This window comes from Thermobia domestica, chromosome 9 (genome assembly GCF_964235325.1).
Source record: "Thermobia domestica chromosome 9, izTheDome1.hap1.1, whole genome shotgun sequence".
In the NCBI taxonomy this organism is placed as follows: Eukaryota; Metazoa; Arthropoda; class Insecta; order Zygentoma; family Lepismatidae; genus Thermobia; species Thermobia domestica.
Genome location: NC_137462.1, coordinates 102,099,840 through 102,122,708, shown reverse-complemented (window position 1 = coordinate 102,122,708; position 22,869 = coordinate 102,099,840). Strand labels below are relative to the sequence as shown.

The 22,869-nt window shown below is 36.7% G+C and overlaps 1 protein-coding gene across 1 annotated transcript in view; it reads left to right on the top strand.

The window, feature by feature from the left end:
- The window catches only part of LOC145694894 (uncharacterized), an 85,552-nt gene extending 71,296 nt beyond the window's left edge, over positions 1–14,256 (top strand). The window contains exons 3-4 of the mRNA XM_081771619.1: positions 5,259–5,427; positions 9,433–14,256. Of these exons, the coding sequence (XP_081627745.1) occupies positions 5,259–5,427; positions 9,433–12,043 (2,780 nt within the window). The 3' untranslated portion in view covers positions 12,044–14,256. The remainder of the gene's footprint in view (positions 1–5,258; positions 5,428–9,432) is intronic.
- Positions 14,257–22,869: the final 8,613 nt, after the last annotated feature.

Below are 22,869 nucleotides of genomic sequence, written 5' to 3'. Positions count from 1 at the left end.
TAAATTAAATACTGACAAGAACTGTTTAAGTCAAGATGGGTCAGCTGAACAGTGTTGCCATCAACAGAAGAGAAAAGTTGAGTTTGGAAGAGGTACAATAACTCAGGAAAGGTCACAAGTGCTGTATGGTTTAAAACCTATAATGTAAGGCGTTAAAACATGAGGAGTACTACCGTGGTTATGTGAGATCGATAAGTCACGTACTGACAGAGATATTCGGTGTCTTATTAAAGCTGAGAAGTAAGGTTTATAAGAGGTGGCAACGCTGCACAGTGGGTTAGAATCCGAACAACCTGGTTAAAATATGAAAACAGTATGCAATTTGCATGGGTTTATGTACTCGTAGGTTTTTGAGGTCGCTGATAACGATGATGACGTCAAGAGTGAACAACCGCAGCTGTGCAGCGTTGCCACCTTTAACAAATCTTACTTCTCAGCTTTAACAAGATACCGAATATCTCTGTCAGTACGAGCGGTATTACTCCTCATGCTCTACCGGCTTGCATTATAGGTTTTAAACCATACAGCACTGGTGACCTTTTTTCGAGTTATTGTACCTTTTCGAAACTCAACTTTTCTCTTCTGTTGATAGCAACACTGTTCAGCTGACCCTTCTAGACTTAGACTCTCTTTATGCGGCAACAGCATTTGCACATGTTTCTCGTTATTTCTCGAAAAGTTTGCAACACTGATCTGCGTAGAGAAGGAAGGAAAATACCTTGAACCTGAACCTGAACCTGAACCTGAATCTCTTTTGTCTTTATTTTCATTGTTGCTTCAAATGATGATATCCAATTTGGGTAATTTAATTTACAAAAACATAAATTTACCTTGGGTTGGCAACACAATTCATCCAGTGATGTTCTTCAATACACGAGCAGATGTCGCCCTACATCTAGTTGCCTCGTGCAAAGTTTCGTTTCTCTGTCTCGTTTAGTTTCTCCGTTATCGTGGTTGGAAATTCTAAATTATATTATAATGTGGAAACGTCATTTCGTCTCTCTGCCGTCATGTCGGCAGGGTTAACATTCTCGTAGAGAGCTGCTATTTCACTAATGCGTATTTACGGTCACATAGAATACATTTAGGGGGTGTGCGTATCGCAACACTAAATTACCCAAAATAAGGGACACCATAGTATATGAGCGTGAGGCAGCTAAAAGTACCACCTGAAATAGCGAAGAAACTAGAAACACTAGCGATGTAAGGTTTGTGAGAAACAATAATAGCAGTAGGGGCTCGTAAAATGGAGGAGGTATGGGGTGGTTCGAAAAAGAGCGACAAATTAGGCATCTGAAGCAAAGTTATATTTTGTTAAATGGAACGATATACATTAACATGCATAATATAAAAGAGAAACACAATGCCGTTAGTCCCATGTGTGTACTGCACATAAGAACGAAGATATGGCCATGTGAATAGGTGTAAACAAAATAACAAGTGACCTACTTGACCGTCAGTACCACGGCATGTAAGATGTCTCAGGTGCCTGACAGAACACCGTGTCCTGCGAAAACGAACTAAGCGCCACTTTCATACTTTTAAGAAATTTACGTTTAAAGGTTGCTGTCCAACCGTAGCCGTAATCAAAAGTGAAATTATGTTTCTTTTTCTTTTTCTTTTTTTTTCTTTTCTTTTTTTTTTTTTTTTTTTTTTGGAAAGGTGTTGGTTTTCCTCTCTTTTCGATTGTGCAAAACGTTCTAATGCTTATCAGGAACCAATCGTCGTATTTACGTGGATTTTCAAAATTTGGCGCTTAGTTCACTTTTGCATAACACGGTACATATGTTCGTAAACACCATACTCTTCGCTCTTACCATTACCACTGCCTGCTATGAACTAACACGATCTCGTGGCTTTCAATCAAAACTTGCTCTGCGTCAAGACAGTTCTCTCAGGCACTTGAGACGTCTTACATGCCGTGGTACTGACAGTCAAGTGGGCCACTTGTTATTTTGTTTACACCTATTCACATGGCCATATCTTCGTTCCTATGTGCAGTACACACATGGGACCAACGGCGTTGTGTTTCTCTGCGTGTGCTCTTTTATATTATGCATATTAATGTATATCGTTCCGTTTAACAAAATATAACTTTGCTCTAGATGCCCCATTCGCCGCTCTTTTTTGAACCACCCCATACTGCTATTATTGTTTCTCACAAACCTTACATCGCTAGTGTTTTTAGTTATTTGCTATTTCAGGTGGTACTTTTAGCTGCCTCACGCTATATATATATATATATATATATATATATATATATATATATATATATATATATATATATATATATATATATATATATATATATATATATATATATATATATATATATGTGTGTGTGTGTGTGTGTGTGTGTGTGTGTGTACTTGTAAGTCATAAAGTGAAAAATTTCATTGTAGATTTAAAAAATATATTTCAACTACGGTATTGTTTCCTTTCTAATATGTCAAACACAATATTTTTGCTCTATATCCTCAAAGTACAATTGGAAGCATTGCTTTTGAAATATCAGGAATGCAATAGAAAATTAAACAGAGAATGAAAAATCGAATGCGTTCTTCTTTAATCATAAACGAATCCACGAAAACAAATAGTAGAAAAATTTGTTTAAAAATATTAAAATGTACCAAAAGTTTATTCTCTGTTATTTTGGAGTTTTAAAAAATGTTAAATAAAATTTGTGTGATTATATATCATGGGAAAGGGCTGTTATTAACACGTACCTGTCAGACTGGCTTCTCTCACTCACAAAGCTTTCTTCCAGAAATCTCAAAACAGTTTCTTTCCTTTTAGACGTAAATTCTGTCCCTCCAAAAGACATATCAAGAACGTAGCTTATCAAATATCAATAAAATATATTGAAAATAATTACGAAACTTTCACAAGTTGAAGTAAATAGAACGTTCACTTCAACTGTTCACTTTGCCATTTAACATTGAGTGCTTACCAATATGAAGACCAAGCGGTTAGAGCGATTGGAAAATTTCAACCATTTTAAGTTAAAAACCGTCTGTTTCCCCAAACTTGCTTCTCTTTCCACGTTTTTCGTATTTTTACTTATAACGGAGTTGGTTGTTGGCCCCAGAATTTTGATACTCCCATAAATTTAACCCCTAAATTTATATAACACATATAGCGAAGGGTGAGAAATAGATGTTTTTAAATTACCAACTTTGAAATGTTTCGGTCAGTAGCTTAATTTCTGCCTTCAGAAAAAAAACTTAAAAACTGATCTAAGCCACCCCATTTTACGATATTCATTTATGTAAGTTCATATACTAATTAAATACTGTAAAATGTAATAGTGCAATCTTTTGTTCAAAACGCTTTTGTTCTAGCCTTTCTAACAGCCAGTGTGTTACACTCTTATTTGAAATCATGATATACAGGGTTTGTATGATAAGTAATGAGACCAGGTCTGGAAACATTGTTTTATTGATCTGATCTGTACAGGGACTTAAAAGCTTTCGAAGTACTCTCCTCTTGCGTCGATGCACTTCTGCAATTGATGTTTCCACGCTGCAAACGCCCCCTGGAAGTCAGCAGCCGGCATGTCCTTTAGAAATGTGGTCACGGCTGCTTGGATGGCTGTGACGTCTGCAAAACGGGTTCCTTTCAAGCGTGGCTTCAGCTTCGGGAAGAGGAAGAAGTCGGCCGGGCTCACATCTGGGCTGTAGGGTGGTTGTGGAAGGACTTCCACCCCAATCCGGGTCAAAAAGGAGGTCACTAAGAAGGCGGTGTGGGCAGGGGCATTGTCGTGATGCAACTTCCACCGGCTAGCGATCGCCGGTCTTTTCCGCTTGACGCTCCTGTGCAGTCTCTCAAGGACTTGTTTGTAGAAGGCGGCGTTGACGGCTTGTCCTTGGGGTACAAACTCCTTGTGGACCACCCCCACATTGTCAAAAAAAACAATCAACATTGTTTTCACCTTTGACTTCGACATTCTGGCCTTCTTGGGGCGCGGGGACGCAGGAGTGTGCCACTCCGCGCTTTGACTTTTCGTTTCAGGGTCGTACTGGAACACCCACGACTCGTCACCTGTTATGACGTCATCTTCAAAGTTAGGGTCACTGTTCATGAGGTTCAACAGTTCCTGACAACAATCAACACGTCGTTGCTTTTGTTCGTCAGTCAACACTCGCGGCACCAGTTTCGCACAGATTTTTCTCATTCCCAATTGTTCCGTCACAATCTTGTGCACTGTTGTGTGGTTCATATCGAGTTCATCAGCAATCAATCTCAACGATAATCGACGGTCTGAGTTCAGGAGATCCCTCACTTTTGCCACAGTTTCGACCGTAGTCACTGTTGTCGGGCGTCCAGCCCTCTCCAGATCCTCAACGCTTTCCCGGCCGTTCCGGAACGCACTGTGCCAACGAAACACCTGGGCTTTGGATAGGGCTTCCTCTTTGTAGGCCTCCGTGATGAGAGAAAGCGTCTGAGTAGCCGTTTTCCCCAGACGAACGCAAAATTTGATCGCATAACGCTGTTCGATGGAACCCTCCATGTTTGTTGATTTTCCGCCGTGACAAGAATGTTCACAAGGGCTTTGTCCAAGGCTTGTCCGCGCTCCACTAAGGCTCGGAGCCAACTGACGCGCGGTGCGTTGCTTTGCTCGGACCCCCCCCCTACATCCTCCATCACCGACAAACCCGCTCCAGCGACACGCGCGCCGCGGCGCGGCGAGTCTCATTACTTATCATACAGACCTTGTATACTTCTGATGAAGTATAGTCGATTGCACGTTAAACTGAATTTTCCAAGTTTATTTCTTTCCTCATGCTGTTGGTATCAGTGCCGACTAAAAATAATTTACTGGATAACATTACAATCAGTATTTCTTCGAGGCATACGACAGTGGTTCCAGTAACTTAAAATGCATTCGTGAAAAACATGTGGTAGAGTGTGGAAAGTATTCGATTGCATATGTACTTCTCAACTAACTTGAAGATAGTATGAATGGCAAACAAGATTTTATCTTTTTATACTATAAAGAAACGTTTATACAACTAAAAGTGTATTCAACTTAATCGTAAACATTCCTAAAATATCCAATTTTGAGGTAATTAAAAAGACATAGGATATTTACTTATTTTATTTTCCTATCTACTGAGTATTTACTTGACTCACATAGCTAGCAGTGGGATTATTATATTTTCAGAAGAATTTTTTACTCTATTTGTGATCTTGATGTTGTTGTTAATACCAGGGTAAATATAATTTATCTATAACTTGTCCTTTCGTTTCCTTTGCAGATTCTATCCCTCGATATAGGGCGCAGGATGATAAAGTGCGATTGACACCGACAGAGAGAAGAACAGACGATCGAGGGTGGATCAACAGGGATACTTACTTCCAACCTGGAGCATGGCGTCCCGTCTGGGATCCACCTCCAGGTCCCCGACAAATCACTCAACAAAACAGGTATGGAGGGAGTAGTTATCTTAATTTTGTACATCCGCAGTCTGTGTACGGTCCGGCAAATAATGCTTTTGAAACAAACCAGTTCGCCATACCAGCGGCGACAAAACCAAGGTTCAGGAAAATGTCGGAAACAACCGTTATTATACCTCAGTTTCCTCCTCTTCCAGTGTCACCTTCTTTCCAGAATCCGTACAAAATTCTGACACCACAAGAAGCTCTTGGAAATGAAGTCTTCAAAATCCACCAGTCTAACTTCCCGCTTAAACATCCTCCAAATTCTCATAAAGCTATACTAAGGCAGATTTTACTGGACGCCTTCTTAAAGCAAAAGTTGCATACACTATCGGTGATGCCATACAACGACGCTCTAGTGCAAAATGAGACCACAACCGACATGAAAGCCAAGAAACTTAGAAGATTCTTGGAAAAAACGCATGGATTTTTGAAGTTTTTAAGTTCTCTCAAAGAAAGCCAGAATAAAAGACCTAGTGGTCATATTAGTGCACCACCTTCAAATAAATTTCTTAGATTTGTACATTCTAATTATGTGAAACAAGCCAAACCGATTTTACAGAACAATGCCCAAATTCCACAAATATTCAATAAGTTTCATCACACACCACAACATCTACAACACATTTTTCTTCATCATAACAACACTAAATTCTACAAAGCTATCAACCCAAACAATTCCTTAAAAACTGGTATAATACCTATGTACCATATTTCCAATATGTATAGTAACAAATTTAAAGATACTATACTCATGGATCCAAAAATACCCATGTCTTCTATAGTCCCTTGGATAGTACAACAAGAACACTTTACAACATTAGTTCCTTCCATTTCTCCAACAAGGGAAGACCGAAAATTGTTATCTTCAGATAGTATTAATAAAACCAAAAACACTGAACCAGATCAACTTGCTGAGGAATCTAAAGAAACAAGTTCGGTGATCGAAGTGATCGAACTTAACACTTCTCCTACAATTACCACGGTACGAAATAATACAATTGACCATTTCTTTGTTAATAAAATAAATTTGAATGAATCATTAGTACCAGATACACCATTCTCCACATCACAATATGATCCTTTGTGGCCTAGGAGTCCACCATATCCTATAGGAGCTAGAAAACGTAAGAAACGACGCCATAGATCTTTAGAAAGTTTTAAAGAAATAGTAAAAGATAGATTTAACAATGGCAGACAGTTAATTCTGGTATCTAGTACAGAAAATAGGAAGAATTTAAGTGGAAATAGCAATGTTACTGAAAGGTTATTAACCAAAAATAAACATATTAAAGAAATTCCGAAAGTAGTTTCAAGTACGGAGAAGAACATGCGTAAAAATTCCGAACTCCGTACAGACTCAGCTGAAGAACTAGCAAATCGATTATATACTTCATTAAGTGATAGTCTAATTAATTATAAACCAAATTCCAAAACAAAAAACTGGACACCAGTTCGTTTGTCTCCACCTCAAAAGACTTCCTCATTGGAGGCCTCCACCAATAAAAGAACCTCAATCATAGATATAGGAAATAGGTTTCTAGCTCACAAAAACAAATTTTCACATAATGCTATAGATCCTGTCAAACATTCCATTTCAAACATAATAAAAGATTTAAAAATACCCACTCTAAGTTATTCCAGTACCGAAAGAGAATCAAGCTGGAATCCATCAACAATTGTTACAAATTTCGATTTTGAATCTAAACCATCTGTAATGACTTCGATTTCAGATTTAAATGGTGGATCAATACATCTCCATACTGACACTATAGACAGGATCTTTGAGGAAAAGTTTGGAAGCGAAAATTATTACATAAACGAACAGCCCACCTCAGTAGGAAATAACTGGTTTGCAACTAGACGACCCATATCTACCCAGGGCCACGTTACTATCATGAAAAAACCTACTTATTCAGTTGAATGGGGTGATAACACCTATTCTTCAACCCCTTGGTCGATAAATAAACCAACAGTAATAATTGCTTCACCTAGTTATCATAATCCAAATCTTCAACCTCCCAAGGTAGCTATTTCAATTCAGAAACCACAATCATCCTCCCAATATACATCGACTTATCAAGAATTCCCTGAGCACCCTCCCTTCAATCAAAGGCCGATAGTTTCAACACCGCGTCCAACACCACGTCCACCAAATACTTATGTCAGTACGTGGTCCTCTTTCGAAGGTAGCCCTGTTACAATATCTACTATAAAACCAATACGGGCCCCAACTCCCACTCCAGATCCAGGTTCCGTTCCTCCTATACAGCCTGAATATCGCCCGGAACAACAGCCTATACACGTTTCTGTTATCGCTAAACCTACCTATCAACCGGGATATGAGGGATCTGTCGTTACTATAAAACCGCCTAACAAAAGACCAATCATTAATGTACAACCTGAATATGTGTCAAATCCACCTCCTACTCACGGCTCAAGTGTTACCATAGCACCAGAACATATTTCACACCCTCATCCTAGTTATGGTTCAGTTGTTACCGTAAGACCAGAATATGTTTCACATTCCTCACCCAGCTATGGCTCAGTGACTACAACAAAACCTGAATATGTTTCACATCCCTCCCCTAGCTATGGCTCAGTTGTTACTGTGAAGCCTGATTATGTTTCAAAACCAACACCAAGTTATGGATCGTCAGTCACAAACGTAAAACCCAATCAGAATTATCTCCCTCCACCACGACCAATATATACTCCGCAACCACCCGCTACAACTACGCCACCACCAACTATAATTTATATTAATAGTAATAGTAATGATAACAATGATGATGACAAACAGCCTTGTTCTAACCTGACAATAAATATCAACAATGCTGCAGTAGCTACTGTATCTAACTCTGATGGAACAAGCGAATCAACTCCTCCTTTCGAAGACGATTACGAGGCAGTAACAGATCCTCCAGTTCAAGTACCAACAACAATTAGAACACCATTAGTAAACAATCGTCCTAATCGACCGTCTATTAGTCAGTCACAGATTGTAACAGCTCCACCTGTGCCTACCAACCCTGCTTTAACTGCTAACGGAGGAGTTAGTATGGTTGCTCCTCAAATGACTATGTCGATACCCATGTCAGTAACTAACCCTTGGTTTTGGGCATTGTTTATTGTGCCAATGGCTGCTATTGTGGCAGGTGGTGCAGCTGTTGCGATGACCCTATTCCCAAGGCGAAATAATAATAATATTTTCGGAAGAAGGCGTAGGAATATTAGAGAATATAATGTTGGTGAAGAATTAGAAAGATCAACGTTAACTCTTCATGCCATTGCGGCGTTTGAAGACAAGCACAGAAGTTTCCAGACTGTATGGAAAAGGAGGAAGAAAAAAGAGGAAAATTTATTGTAGCCCCAATTTCCTATTAGAAATAAACTTAACAAATTGAATGTTAATACTTGAATGTTGTATTCTAGTAATAATATACTGAAAGTTACAAGTAAATTTAAAATAATAGAGCTTTGAAGATGGTGGTTTGGAAACAGGGTATTTATGTATATATACGAGGTACAAGGGCTTTGTATATTACTGTATGGCGTGATACAATTTCACCTTTATTTATTGCATAATATCAGCATTTTGACTAATATTTTCAGCCAACAGACGATAAGTAGTAGCACAAACCAAAACAAAGCTTTAAACAGCATGGGAGGAGAAATTGTATCGTAAAGTCAACAACAGTGGGATAATTAATTATTTATGTCTTTGTCATTCCGATAGGTGTTGTTTCTTTATCACAGCTTTTCGCTTTGGTATCCAAAATCTTAAATTGTTGTTTTAAATATGTTCTGATACTAACTTAATATATTGTAATAATCATGTGTCCGTAAATGTGAGTTAACAAAAAAAGAGTATATGTATTACTAATTGGTAATAAATGAGTATCTTTATTCAACTAACCTAATTGTTAATAAAATGGAAGACAATACAAATATTACTAAGGATTTTGTTCTTTACTCATTGTCTCCTTTCAGAAGTCAACAAGCGCGCTTGTCAAGCGAACCAAGGACTATAAGAGATATGGGTGTTTCGGACAGCGGCCGCAGACTTTGGCAACCCGTCTGGTATCACAGATGGGCAGATGATTCCAGAACACGCGATCCAGCAGCTCAAAATACAGAAGAGTTTACACCTTCAGAAACTAAGAATGATCCTCCTTTGGGAGATTCAATAGCACTTGTTACTAATCAATTGCTCAATTCAGTGCCAGATGTTGTTTCTAATGACGAAACAACAACATTTGATGACATTGACGCTAATTACGTGACATCAGATATGCCATATCATGACGAAAGCGCGTCTAGTTCAGAAGAATCTATAATTTATGAACCTATAAGTATTCAAGTACCACAAAAAACAGAAATATCGTCAGCACCACTATCTTCAATAGCTGCTGTAAGTTCCACCACTCAAAGAATAAACTCAGTTACTCCTCAACCGAGTATTTCGACCACAAAAATGAACCACGGTACAGCAATGCCTGTTACTGGTACTATGCCAGCAGCCACCTTATTTCCTTCTCGAAGACATCCACCAACAGCAGCTGCACTAATATCAAACGCACATTCAACAAATGGAGGTGCTCCTACTACTGTAAGTGGTCTTTCAACTTGGACTATGCTATCAAATCAGGCATCTTCGAAAGGACCTTCAACCTCCATATGGGGAACTACTCCTGTAGAAGTTGTTGCTGAGATGAGTACCAAATCTGTTTCACCTACTGAAGTAGCTTTATCTGTACCTACAACCCCCACCACAACTAGCACCACCACCACAACAACAACAACAACTACTACTACTACTACACCAAAACCATCTTCAGTTCTCACGACCACAATAAAGAAAAAGCCTTCAACGGTACAAGCATTGCCAATCGTTAAAAGCACTACAGTGTCACCGATCATAACAGCATCAACTAAAAACCCTCAGACAAAATTACCTTCTCGTAAGCCTTCAACAACAAGTTCTGTAGCCTCAACAAAGCAACCTACTACAACTACGAACAAGAAAATTACTACAGAAACACCCAGACCAACTTCCGTTAAGAAAACACCATCACCTATACCAGTGACAGTAGTCCATACACCCATTCCCCTTGAAACTACGTCTACTACAACTATAAGGTCTACTTCCAAACGAAATTCGACATCATCAATTCGTCCTACTCGCAGACCTTCTGGTAATAAGAGAAGACCCCAAAATCCACCTCGAACTCGGCCTCAATCTGCATCAAGTACTTCCCAGAAGACGTCATCCAGTGCTAAACCGTCTCAGACGTCTACGACCACTGTGGCAACCACAACTAAAGTAACACGAAAACCAGAGGTATCTACATCGACAGATATAGAACAAGACACATCCACAACAGTCACACAAGCTCCAGCCCCGTCATCGACCACCGTCAAGCGCAGAAGGAAAAGGCCAAGGCCAAACAGAAGACCAGGGTCATCATCATCATCATCATCATCAGGAAGCAAAAAGAAGAAAAATAAAAGACGAAGGAGGCCAAAACCTTCTACGAAAGCTAATAACGCCACTGTCCCCATTACTACAACTCCTGAGCCAGATACGATTGAAGAGCCTATCGCCAATACCACTGTCCCTTCTAATCTTTCCACAAGAATATACAACTTTATAGCACGAGAAGTAATGCCTAATTTTGGGGTAGGTTTACTAGGATTGGTAGTTACTGCTGGATTAGCTGGTTTGTTCCTATATCCGTTCCCGAGTCTCAAACGAAGAAGAAGCGATGTAGAAGAAGAACAAGAAAATGATTTCCTCTCTCTTGCTCAGAAAGTGTTAACCGCAATTTTAACCGGACAAACACAGTACGAGCGTGGACCGAGAACGCTTCAACGAACAAGACGAAGCATTGTAAATGAAGACGAAAATGAAATTAGTAACGAAGTTCTGGATTATGGAGTTTCTCCTTATTTATCAAACAAGATGTCAGATTTCCAACCATCACAAGTGAAAATGGAACTGAAAAGTCCAGTTAGCAACCAACAAGAAGAGATTCCAACGTCAACCCCACAAATAGCTCCTGAAAACCTGTCTTTATCGCAATTTGAAGAAACTCCCACGGAAGAAAGTAACAAAGAAAATAGTAAAGTACCTGAACATGATTTATCGCCTTCACAACAATATCCTGAAATGTCAACGAGCGAATTGCCACAAATTTCTACATCTACAATGAAAACAGAAGTTCTAAACAATAATAATGTTTCGCAGACATCCAATCAGCAATTCTCTCTTTTCGGCCTTGTCACAAGACTAGCTGAGATGAAGCTGAGATTTGGACTTGGTTTACTCAGATCAACCTCTGACGTTCTCTCCCGGTATTTGGAGAAGGTCAAAGAGGTGAGAGAAGCCTTGCAGCCAGACAAACCAGACCTGCATGAGGTACACAAACGATCTGTGGACCTAAGTTACGTTCCACCGATACCTATATCGTTTCATCAAGCAGGTTCTCGTTTAAGGAGACGAAGCTCTCGTAGTAAAGAACAACGACACAAAGAAACAATACCCGTTAGTGAAGTCAGTAAAAAGAGACGAAAACATCAGAAAGCTTTCAATGTGCGTTGAAATATTTATTCCTTCATATTTTCGAATTTCAGGACAATGTATAAAACTTCACTTAAAATGAAGATGAAAGTGATATGGTAAAAAAAAAAGAAAAAAAATACAAATATATATAGCTTCGTGATTCTGGAATTAAACTATCAGGCAATTACTTTTGGAAGTCGCATTCCAAATGTATAAGTATGAACTACCAAAATCACGAAGTTTTGCCTAAGTTTTCGACTTTTTTCTCACAGGCTGAATATACACGTAAAGACTTTATATAAAAACCCCACCAGATAATTATTTCTTGCTCAACTGCGTAGAAATATTAATGTTTATTCTAATTACGTAATTTATTTGTTCAATTTTGATAGTAACGAAAATATCGTCGCTAAATGAGTTGTTAGATAAAGAAAACGTATTTATTTATTAAGTTATTATTTTAAGTTATTTTCAACATTATGCTGTTAATTGTCTTTGTAATTAAGTGAAACTTAAATGACAAAAAAACAAGTGTCTTAGTGTCTTCCCGCGTTAGTCCACTCTGACAACACAGTCTATCTTAATTTTTTTTTTTTTTTTTTTTTTTTAACTTAAGTAAGTAAATATAAAGCTGATGAAACGCAATGCTTTCATTTTCCACGCAATGCTTTTATTTTAATTTAGATTGAGATAATGTTGTCGATGCAATTGTTCCTTGATTAAAAAGGTTACAAATCTATCGTCTTTCTTTACTCTTTAGTGTTTCATGATATGCAGAAACTGAGTACCGTTGCCTACAACTGTGACTTTGTTCTGGTTATAAGCAGGCATTTTGATATCTGATTCTTTTCTTTTCCGTGTAGTATGTAAGCAAAAATAAATTGTAGTTATTTTATCTTCTTCTTCTTCTCCTAGTAATTAGGATTTTAATTTTATTTTGACAAAGGTTGGGTCTTCATTTGTGCCCTCTAATTAATCATTGTACCAATCCTCATTTTCCAAAGCTCAGCATAGTTAGGTCTTTGACTTGTAAACGAATCTTTACTAGACGCGATAAAACTTGATGTCAGATAAAAAATGAAGTGACAGCTTGGAAAAGCGTTTATTACCGAAAAAACATAAGAAAATAGTCATAAAATTTTTTTAAGTTACTTAAGTAAAGGGACAAAATTGCAGCATAAAACCCGGATAATTGCAGAATTTCGTTAAGACATTTCTGAATAAAGTCACAGAAAATATTGTTTTATATGTATAATATTATCTGCATTTTAACAAATAAAATTTAATGTGTAAACTCGTAGTGACATTGCATGCAAATGTCTTCAGTTTATGAACAAGTGAAAACATTGTCTGACGTCATTTGATGCATCGCTCAGTTATGAGAATTTCAAGATAAGTTGCAAGAGGTATATTTAAGTACAAGGGTTTAAGACAGTGCAGAATTATATAGAGAATAATTTCTGGGGAGTAAAAGTTTATTTTAAGAAATGTATTTTAGTCTCTAAAAGTAGCTCCAAATAGCAAAAGAATTTCATGTATACTTCACAAACCTGATACCTGAATTTTCATATTGAGTTAGACTGATACCTGCTTATTCATTGAATTAGGTGTGTTCTTACTTTGGATAGCCACTGTAAAATAATTTTGTACAGTAGTGTGACATCTTAAGTACGCAAAAATTACAAAATTCTATTAATTTTTGAACAAGTTCGTTGGAAACGTAGAGACAAGTTTCATTCCAGGTTAGCTGAATCTTGAAAGTTTCAATAATTTCATCATTTTGTAGACTTATTCTGCTATTAAGTCTTAATACTTAACAAATTTTTAAATAAAATTTTATCACATGCCAGTACAAGGTATAAATCATATGGAAAAAAATGCAGTAGTCATAATCTTTAGATGGGAATGAGAAGATATTATCTATACTTCTTCTCAAACATATTTTGGTCGAAGAACGACATATTGGGTATTACAAAAAGTAGCGGGCACGGAAATAGGACAAACTTAAGGGTGGCAATTGTTGTTTGCCTGCGTTTCTAGTATTAGATTATTTTTTACGCTATAATACTGGAAAAGAGCATTTAAATGAGAAATAAATGAAGAAGTAGGAAATCTATTTTCTCTTGGTTACGTTGTTTGTGTGAATAGTTCTTCTCATGTTAACCGGAGACAATATTGATTTGTAGGATTTGTAAATAAATGTGTGTGTTATTCTAATTGAAGTTCGTAATAAATTATTTTCTAATGTAAAATGTAAATTGTCTTATTTCTTTTCAATGATTTCATATTAGAATTTAGTTCATAGTTCTCCAAATTATTGTAAACAAGCATAATATTTACCATCAAGATATCAAGATGAAATTACAAAGATTTTTGGATAATTATTAAAAATATTAACGAACCATGCGTTAACTACCTAAATGCAAGTAAACTTTGTAGTCTAAATCTCAAATACAACGTACAAGTTGCTTGCACTTTGGTTATCAATTTTTTCAGTAATGAAGATATAATAAAGCCCTATCAACAGTAAATACTATATCTTATACGAGAACTTGTCAGTTTTTCTACATTTATTTGTGTAATGCATAATAGGTAGGGGCTTCTGCACCAATTTCTCACTGACTACACTAGATATTCAATTCAAATCAACTTTGAATCGAAACCAACTCACATTTAAAAAATGCGGATGAATAATGACGCATTGGCAGGGTAATCGATGGTAAAGTCAATTACGAAATATTAGTTGTTGCGTCCCAGCCTTCGGCCCGCTGAACATTAGAAGTTATAATTGTGCCTAATTAAAAACTAATTGTTTACGTTTTACTTTTTTTTTTTTTTTTTTTTTTTTTTTACAATTTGCCTTCCAACCGACATGTAATGATATAAATATTATAACGCTTTCAAATGAAAACATGATGATGGCCATTATTCTATTTCAAAATAATTAAATTAAAACATTACTGTTTTTGAGTTCCAATTAAATCATCACAAAATTTTAAATCGACAAATGGTGTGCACGTTAGCGATATCTTTTGACGTAAGATAGGTAGGCAGCACGGGTAGCAACACCTACAATTAGTGACTGTTTACTATTAGATATTGGCGTTACGGACTAACTCACTAGAAGCTTCGAGTGAACTATTTCAGTGTATGGAAGCAGAAGCATGAACATTACGAAAATCAGATTAAAAACAATTGAAAGTGTCGAACTGAACAGATATATAGAGAAAACAAATTACTTAATTAGGTGGAACTAAAAGCCAATGAAAATTTGGGACGAGACAAAGAATAGTATAGGTAGTTAGGGAAAAAAGAAAAACGATCGGACAGGAAAGAAGTTTGCAATTGATGGACGATATTATAGTGAGTACCACAATACTTATGTCAAAACGAAGAGATTGATGAACATGGAAATTCTTAGATTTGCAACAACTGAGCCATCCTTCTCAATGTTGGCAGAAAACTTACGAAGATGGCTTTTGGAATACGAAAAGAACCTAACTGTTAAAAAAAACGAAAAACAAACCGAAGTAGCACAGGCCGGTAGCGAGCCCAAAAATTTAGGGGGGGGGGGCGGTAGAAGTTAGAGGTTCCCGATCCAACCATACTATAGTTCATCACCATATTATAGTTCATTTGCAAGCCTACCATGAAAATTTTAGGGGGCTGGTAAAAAGTTAGGGGGTCTAGACCCCTTTGGATACGGCCTGAGTAGCAATGTCAATAAAATTCATGATCTTTATTTTTCCACAGACATAAATTCTGTATTTTGAAGGATTGTTACTGAAATATTGATTTGAAAAACATAAATCGGAAAGCATATTTAAAAAAAAAAAAAAAAAGTCATGTAGGGGATCATAAAACGTGTAAATGTGTGAAATTTTGAATTTATATTTTTTACCATTACAAAACTGTCTTCACTTCTGAGATAGCTCGAAATCTTTATACATAAAAGAAGTCATAACTGACTGATCAATGACCACACCAAACCTCTTAACGAAGAAGTATGAAATTCTGACAATGCATAGGATTTGTTAGTAAGGTATCACTAAGAAAGGATTTTCCGAAATTCGATGAGTAAGAGGGGAAATAGATTGGCAATTATTATAGCAAAATGACCATCTCTCCAAATCTCTGAAGGGTAGAGATATAAAATTTGCTATATGGACTTTTCACTTAAAATAACTGGACATGTGTTTCACCGTTTTTTTTTTTTTTTAATGTTTCACCGAGAAGGAAGAAAAAAGGCGGGAAGAAAAAAGAATGGGGTTGAAATTGTTATAATAAGATGGCTATATCTCGGAATCTCTTAAGATTATAGACATTGCCTTATCTCGAAATCCCTCAAGGTTATGGACATGAAATTTGGTATTTAGACTTTTTATTTAAAACAATTAAAGTTGTGTTTCAGCGTTTTTAGATATTGTTCCTACAAGAGTAGAAAAATACATTGCGGGTTGTAATTGTTAAAGTTAGATGGGCATATCTCGGAATACCTTATGGTTAGAGACACGAAATTGAAATTTCGTATTTAGACTGGTGCCAGGCCGTAGGCCGAACAAATGCTGGGTCTGGGCACTAAGTCCTCAGCTAACCAAAAGCCAGTATTGAAGTAAAATCTTACCCATTGGAGTTTCATATCTTTTCTACGATAGCCCAACAAATAGCCATGTCATGTAGTGTGTCAGTTTCAGTTATGTTTTCCTGAAAGTTAATAATATAGTATATATATATCCTACCTTCAGAGTTCTCAATAGCCGACATCGATTGGGCTTCCAATTCACGACTAAGCTCACACAACATTGTATGGATTTCTAAGATACATAGGTAATGTAGCTCAGATTTCCATGATCTGGGCTAGAAATCTTAGAAAATATACATGCATTTATTCGTTAAAATCTCCAAATATGGCCTAAAGTATACTCTAAAAACATGAAACTTTACACTCTAGGGCAGTGCACTTTAGTCATATTACTATATAACTATATTAAATAGTGTTAGGTTCTCTGACGAGAAACTCTATGATAAAAACAAGTGTAAAATATCACTCATGAGCTCCCTCGTGGCTAAACGGTTAGCGTAAAAGCCTTTTCGTGGGAGGCGAGGTTCGATTCCCGGAGGGACCTTATGTGGTTCGGATTTCACATTAAATTGTAGGTCCACGTTTCATACAGCCTCACTGTTGAAAGGGATGCTAAACTGAAAAAAAATCAAATCAGATCAATCAAAATATCACTCATACTCAAAAAAAATATCCGTGCGCTCACTTAAAAAAATAAATAAAATGAAAAGACAGGTCTTATCATGGATATCAGTGCTGATTTCAGGGAAGTCCAGAGGAAAATTCTTCCAGGGCCAAATTTCCGATTGTACTCAACGTGAATTACCAGGAGTTTCACAGTACAACTTTCATCTTACCTCTATTTGAAAGTCCCCCCCCCTCCCCCCGAATGTGGTTGAAAATAATTTTTATAATTTAAAATAAAGAAACTGTACTTCATGTATCATTGCAGGGACGAAGAAAAAGGGAGATAGAGACCTCATAGAAAGAAAGCAAGAATATTATAGGCCTATTAAAACATTCCTTTATTAAGTGCCACGAACTTTATCTTTAAAATGAATACAAATTTGTGAATTTCTCGTATATAATGTTTTAGGAAGACAATAAAATTAACTGCAAATGTAGATTCATTCAGCGTTTCTTCGAAGAGAATGTAAGATTATTGAGCTCGCTGTTCGCAGTATTTACAAAGTTAGTTCCGTGTCGAATACTGGAGAAACCACATCATGGAGGTAACGGGAATCTAGGTTTCCGTTACACGAAGTTCACGGTCTTCCACAAGGAGGCGCTGTGCTGCTAGTTGGTGTTCCATGCCTGGTCAACCAACACACGTTCGAAGTATATATATATGAAATGCATATTTTTGCCTAATAGCATACATTGATTATTCCGTGTTCTGACGTAAAATATTGTTGTGGGTTGGTCGGTCATTTATCCGTATTTCTACAAACCATCAGCGAAGACAATTGCTCTTAAAACCTAGAGAAAATCAAACGAATCGAAATCGTTTGTTCGAGAAAGTGTTGAAATATTTGATAACATATAGTACTTCAGACAGGATATTTTGTGTGTCATAATTTTTCTTCAATTTTTCTGTTGTGTTCATATCCACTGACACACGATCCCGGGTTCGATTCTCGGTGGGAGAATATTAAACAAATTACGGAGGTTCAAATACCACCTACAATTGCATGTCAACGTCTCACATACTCGGTGCTGATCAAGGACACTAAACTTCAATTAACAAACAAATTGAGTAGTGGTGCACCCATAAAGGCTCGCATTCCTCCTGGTAACTAAAGAAATCGTAATTTGTAAAACATTTGTAGGAAGAATATGAGGCATCAGAGCCGTCATCTCGAAATTTTCAATGAAAAGCATGGTGGCTACGTAATAGAGCTCTCACCAGGGGCGCACCCACGTGGGGTCCATCGGGTCTGTACCCCCCCTTCCAAATGCCTAACACAACATACATTTGTACACTTTGTCTAATAAAACTATATTTGTTTAACAGGGAAATGATTAATGTAAAATGAACATTTGATTTTACATTTCATCTGTAGTATTCTTCTTTTAAAATCAATCTAGATTCTTTCATTTTTCTCTGAAAATATAGGTGGAAGTATTTTATAGTTATTTATTGTCTTTTCGCATGCAGAATAATACCCATTCAGTGCTACATACGCATAGCAGCTTCTAGTATTGGACCCTCCCAAAGCTTGACCCCCCCCCAACAAAAATTTCTTGGTTATCACCTATGTTGCGATGGGTTCCTCGTTCGATACCAGGTGGTAAGCTTGTATCCAACATCGTATCTGTGGGTTTTCTCAAGGCTCTCCCACACTCTTATTCAAACAATTCTTTCACAGTCATTCATTGTCATTAATCTTCCACCTCTTTTAGACTACAAAGCAAAATCGTAGGAGATAAAACCATAGGCGGCGCCACAGTGGGTGCAGTGGGTGCAGCTGGACCCACATTAACTTCGATTTTCAGATTTCCTACAATAATCTTTTCTATTTTGTATATTTCTTGTTTCCTATGTTTGGATATATTTGAGTGACGTCTTAAGTCTCTCATACTTGTAAGTTACTTGTTATTATACCGTGTTTTTCTAGTTTTTTTTTTTTTTTTTGAGTAAAACTTAGGGATTATTTTTGAGATCTCAAGGCTCAGTAGTGGAGATCATTCTGGTAATAATGTTAGGATGTGTTGTCCCATCCTACGGTTACTAGATTTTGTAAACAAAAAACCGGGACACCAATCTCAGGCTATATGTAAGGTCAGGGCTCCTACTTATTTGGTCAGAATCAATTAATTACCTGTCTTTTCCAAGTTACTGCTCATTATTTTCCATTTTTTTCTATAGCTACATAGTTAACACAAATGAAGCCCCACAAGGGATGTATAAAGAATGTGAAAACATAATATAAGAAGAGCTGCCTGACGTCGTTTAATCCGAATTTCGACTTGTGTTTAATAGGTCGTAAATATTGCACCAATTATGACACATCCTTTCATTTATGATTGAAGAGATAGTTTTTTCTTTGTTCTGTCATCATCTGAATCAGAAACGTTATCCTAAAAGAAATACAAATTTAGCATGTAGCACGAAAAAGTACACTTACACTAAATTTAGAACGATAAACGGAAAGTAAATCTCTTTAAAGCCCGTCACTGGGAAAAAAACATTCTTTTCTATTGAAAGTGATATTAATGAAATTTTTACCATAACATATGCCTCCTCTTGAATATTTTTTTAAATAGACCTACTTATTTCCTCCTCTGGAAGCTAAACAGCCCTAGGACGAAAGAATGGATGTGATTTTCAAATTCCTTGTTTGTTTAGTAAAACTAATTGGCTACACAAATCTTCCGTTTTTAGGTGAGACATACTAGTGCTTGAAGGTTGATTTTTTTTCCTCAATCTGAAAAACGAAAACCGGGACAAACAGGCGTCCCGAAAGCCTTTTTCGGGAAAGTTAATTCTTTCATTGAAAACCGGGATTGTCCCGGAAATCCGGGACGTCTGGCAACCCTATCCCATCCTAGCCTGCACCCATATTACCAAAATCCTGGCGCCGCCTATGGATAAAACTAGGAAATTCATTTTATTTTGGAATTCTCAAATTTATAAAGGATAAAATGACGTTAAATCGGGAAGAAAGTCTACAAATGCGTAGACCTATAATAAAAACAAATTCGCATCATCGCCGGGAGTGCGTCTAGAGACGCAATCTTTTCGATCTATGCTCGGTACAGATCTGCCACCTAATGTCCAAAACCAAACCTTTATTGAAAACATCTAAAGGAATTTTGCCCTTATCTTAGCTAAGGCCTTATTCTTATAAAAGAAGTCACCGACATTACTTTTCTGACTATGGCCTTTTAGCCTTGATGTTCATCCTTTATGTCTACTGAACCAATAAAGAAAGCGAATTAAAAGCTTATACTTACTACAAATGAGTAAGGGGTGCGTGCAATATATTTTGTAATATCATTGGGTAAACTATGTTATCAATATAATGCGAAGTTATAATTTTCAAAAAATATAAATTATTCCAGCTGATTATATGTTTTAAATCCATAATGTAAGGCCAAATCGCATATTACTACTTTTTGTCATTTAGTGCAGCAAATGCAAAAGTCAATACAACAGCATCATATATTAGTCCAAAACACAAAGGCCTATATTGTATCTCGAAAAGCTCTACATCTCTGAAAAAAAAAATATATATATATATATTATTCCGTAGGAAGTTTCACTTAATCCTCTATGTACTAACGGAGGTTTTTAAAATACTCACTCTCTCCTTGGTTCATAGTGAATCGCGCAGAGATTGATCCTGTTATTGCCAAATATTAGACTCAAGCCCTTCTGAAAATATAAGAAACAATATTATGCATAATTAGTATAATCCTTAAACTTATTAACACGTGCGATGTACGTATTGAAATTGCTTTATAAAAGACTGGCAGAAGAGTCCATCTTTACACAGGAAGAATTGTATTTAATATGTACTGTACATCAGGGCGCAAAATTTCAGTCAGACGCAGACACTTACCCAAAAATGATGGTCGCCAGTAACTTTCACCTCGCCAGTATCATCAAATTATGAGAGATCCTTCCCCCCCCCCACACACACACACGGCCATTGGTTTGACAAATAAAGTTATTGTATCAAAGCCTAAAATTTCAAAACTAGACGATTAGATTCAGGATAATCAATTTTGAATTGAACAATTCATATAAAATACATGGTAAAAAATATCTTACCTTAAGACTTCACGTTTGTGTAACGCGCTCTCTTTGCACTGAAGTACCAGTTGATTGCAGTTTTCGGATCAAAGTACTAAAACCTTTGATGTAAATTGTCAGCAAATCATCCAGTGTATCAGTCTTCAGTGAATTCCTGTAGGCAGTTTTAAATCTGTTGAGACTGCTGAAGTCTCTCTCACTTGAACCAGTACTCACAGGTAAAACTACAAAATGTGACAATTGAAAGCAAATTTGGGAATCACGTAATGAAGTTTTCGATTGAGGGTGGGAAAGAAGGGACGAATTACAACGTTATCAATACTTCACTTCCCATGCCCCTTGTGAAGACTTCACATTCCGTGTTTTATCTCACTCAATGGCAATTATTTTCGTGTGAAACAGAAACTGGCAGCCCTGTGAGTTTAAGCAAAAAATATTCCTACTGAACACTGGTCGCCAGCTCTAATTTTCTAGTCGCCAATGGCGATCTGGCGACCAGAAATTTTGCGACCTGATGTACATAAAACTACACATTTGAATAATGTAGATTTTTTTCCGTTTCTCCCTTTAGAAGTAGAATGTTTGAAAGCGATAATGCATGTGTTCTCTCAGTTTTAATTTTTATAGAATTCTCCACATTAAACTTAAGCGAATACTCCTGTTAGGCATCTGCATTAACAATTGGAAATTTGAAAATTATAGGTACTTTTTATTCCTTTTACACCTTGTTTTTTTTTTTTTTTTTTTTCTTTCAACGCTGAAACACTTATTCCAATGAATTTCATATCTCCAACTTACGCAAGACATCAAATTAGACACTTTCTGAATAAAGGAAGATAAATTTTATTTTCTATAGAAATAGCCACACTATTCCCTCTTAGGAAGGAATTTTCAAAAATGTTTTTAGTCATATCTTCCTAATATTAATGATTCGTGAGATACTCTATTTTTGGCCAAAAAAAAAGTTGAATCCTCCTTTATCTCGACTTAGGACATGCATTAAAAAAAAAAAACTTCTATAAGCTTTGTTTTCGTGGCAAAGGAAGGCTTCTGTCCAAATTTCACTTTTGTAGATGAACGAATGATTGTGAATGAAATCAAAAGAAATCCTAAAATCAGTGTACCACAACTTCATCCAGTAGTTGAAAGTGTGCGTGGGAAAGTAATATCCAACCAGACGATCCGTAGAGTGCTGTGGAAAAACGGCTACCATGAAAATGATGGCCATGGTAGAATAGAAAGGAAAATTCCATATGTTAGCAAGAAAAATCGTGCTCTTAGACGTGAGCTTCCTAAGAGGCATCTGAGTGACCCGTGTGTGGAGATCGCTTTTCTCCACACTCTTGTGATGTCATCAGAGGCAAATGAAGTTATTTTTGTCTCATCTGACCAGATGACACTATCCCAAAATTCCTGATTGTCATTCAGGTGTATTTAAATTTGTTCACAATATACTGAATAGTTGAATGGGATTTGTTTACAATTTTTCCTATGTTTCTAAGTGACTTACCTTTTAAGACAAGGTTTGCAATCATTTTCTTCAAA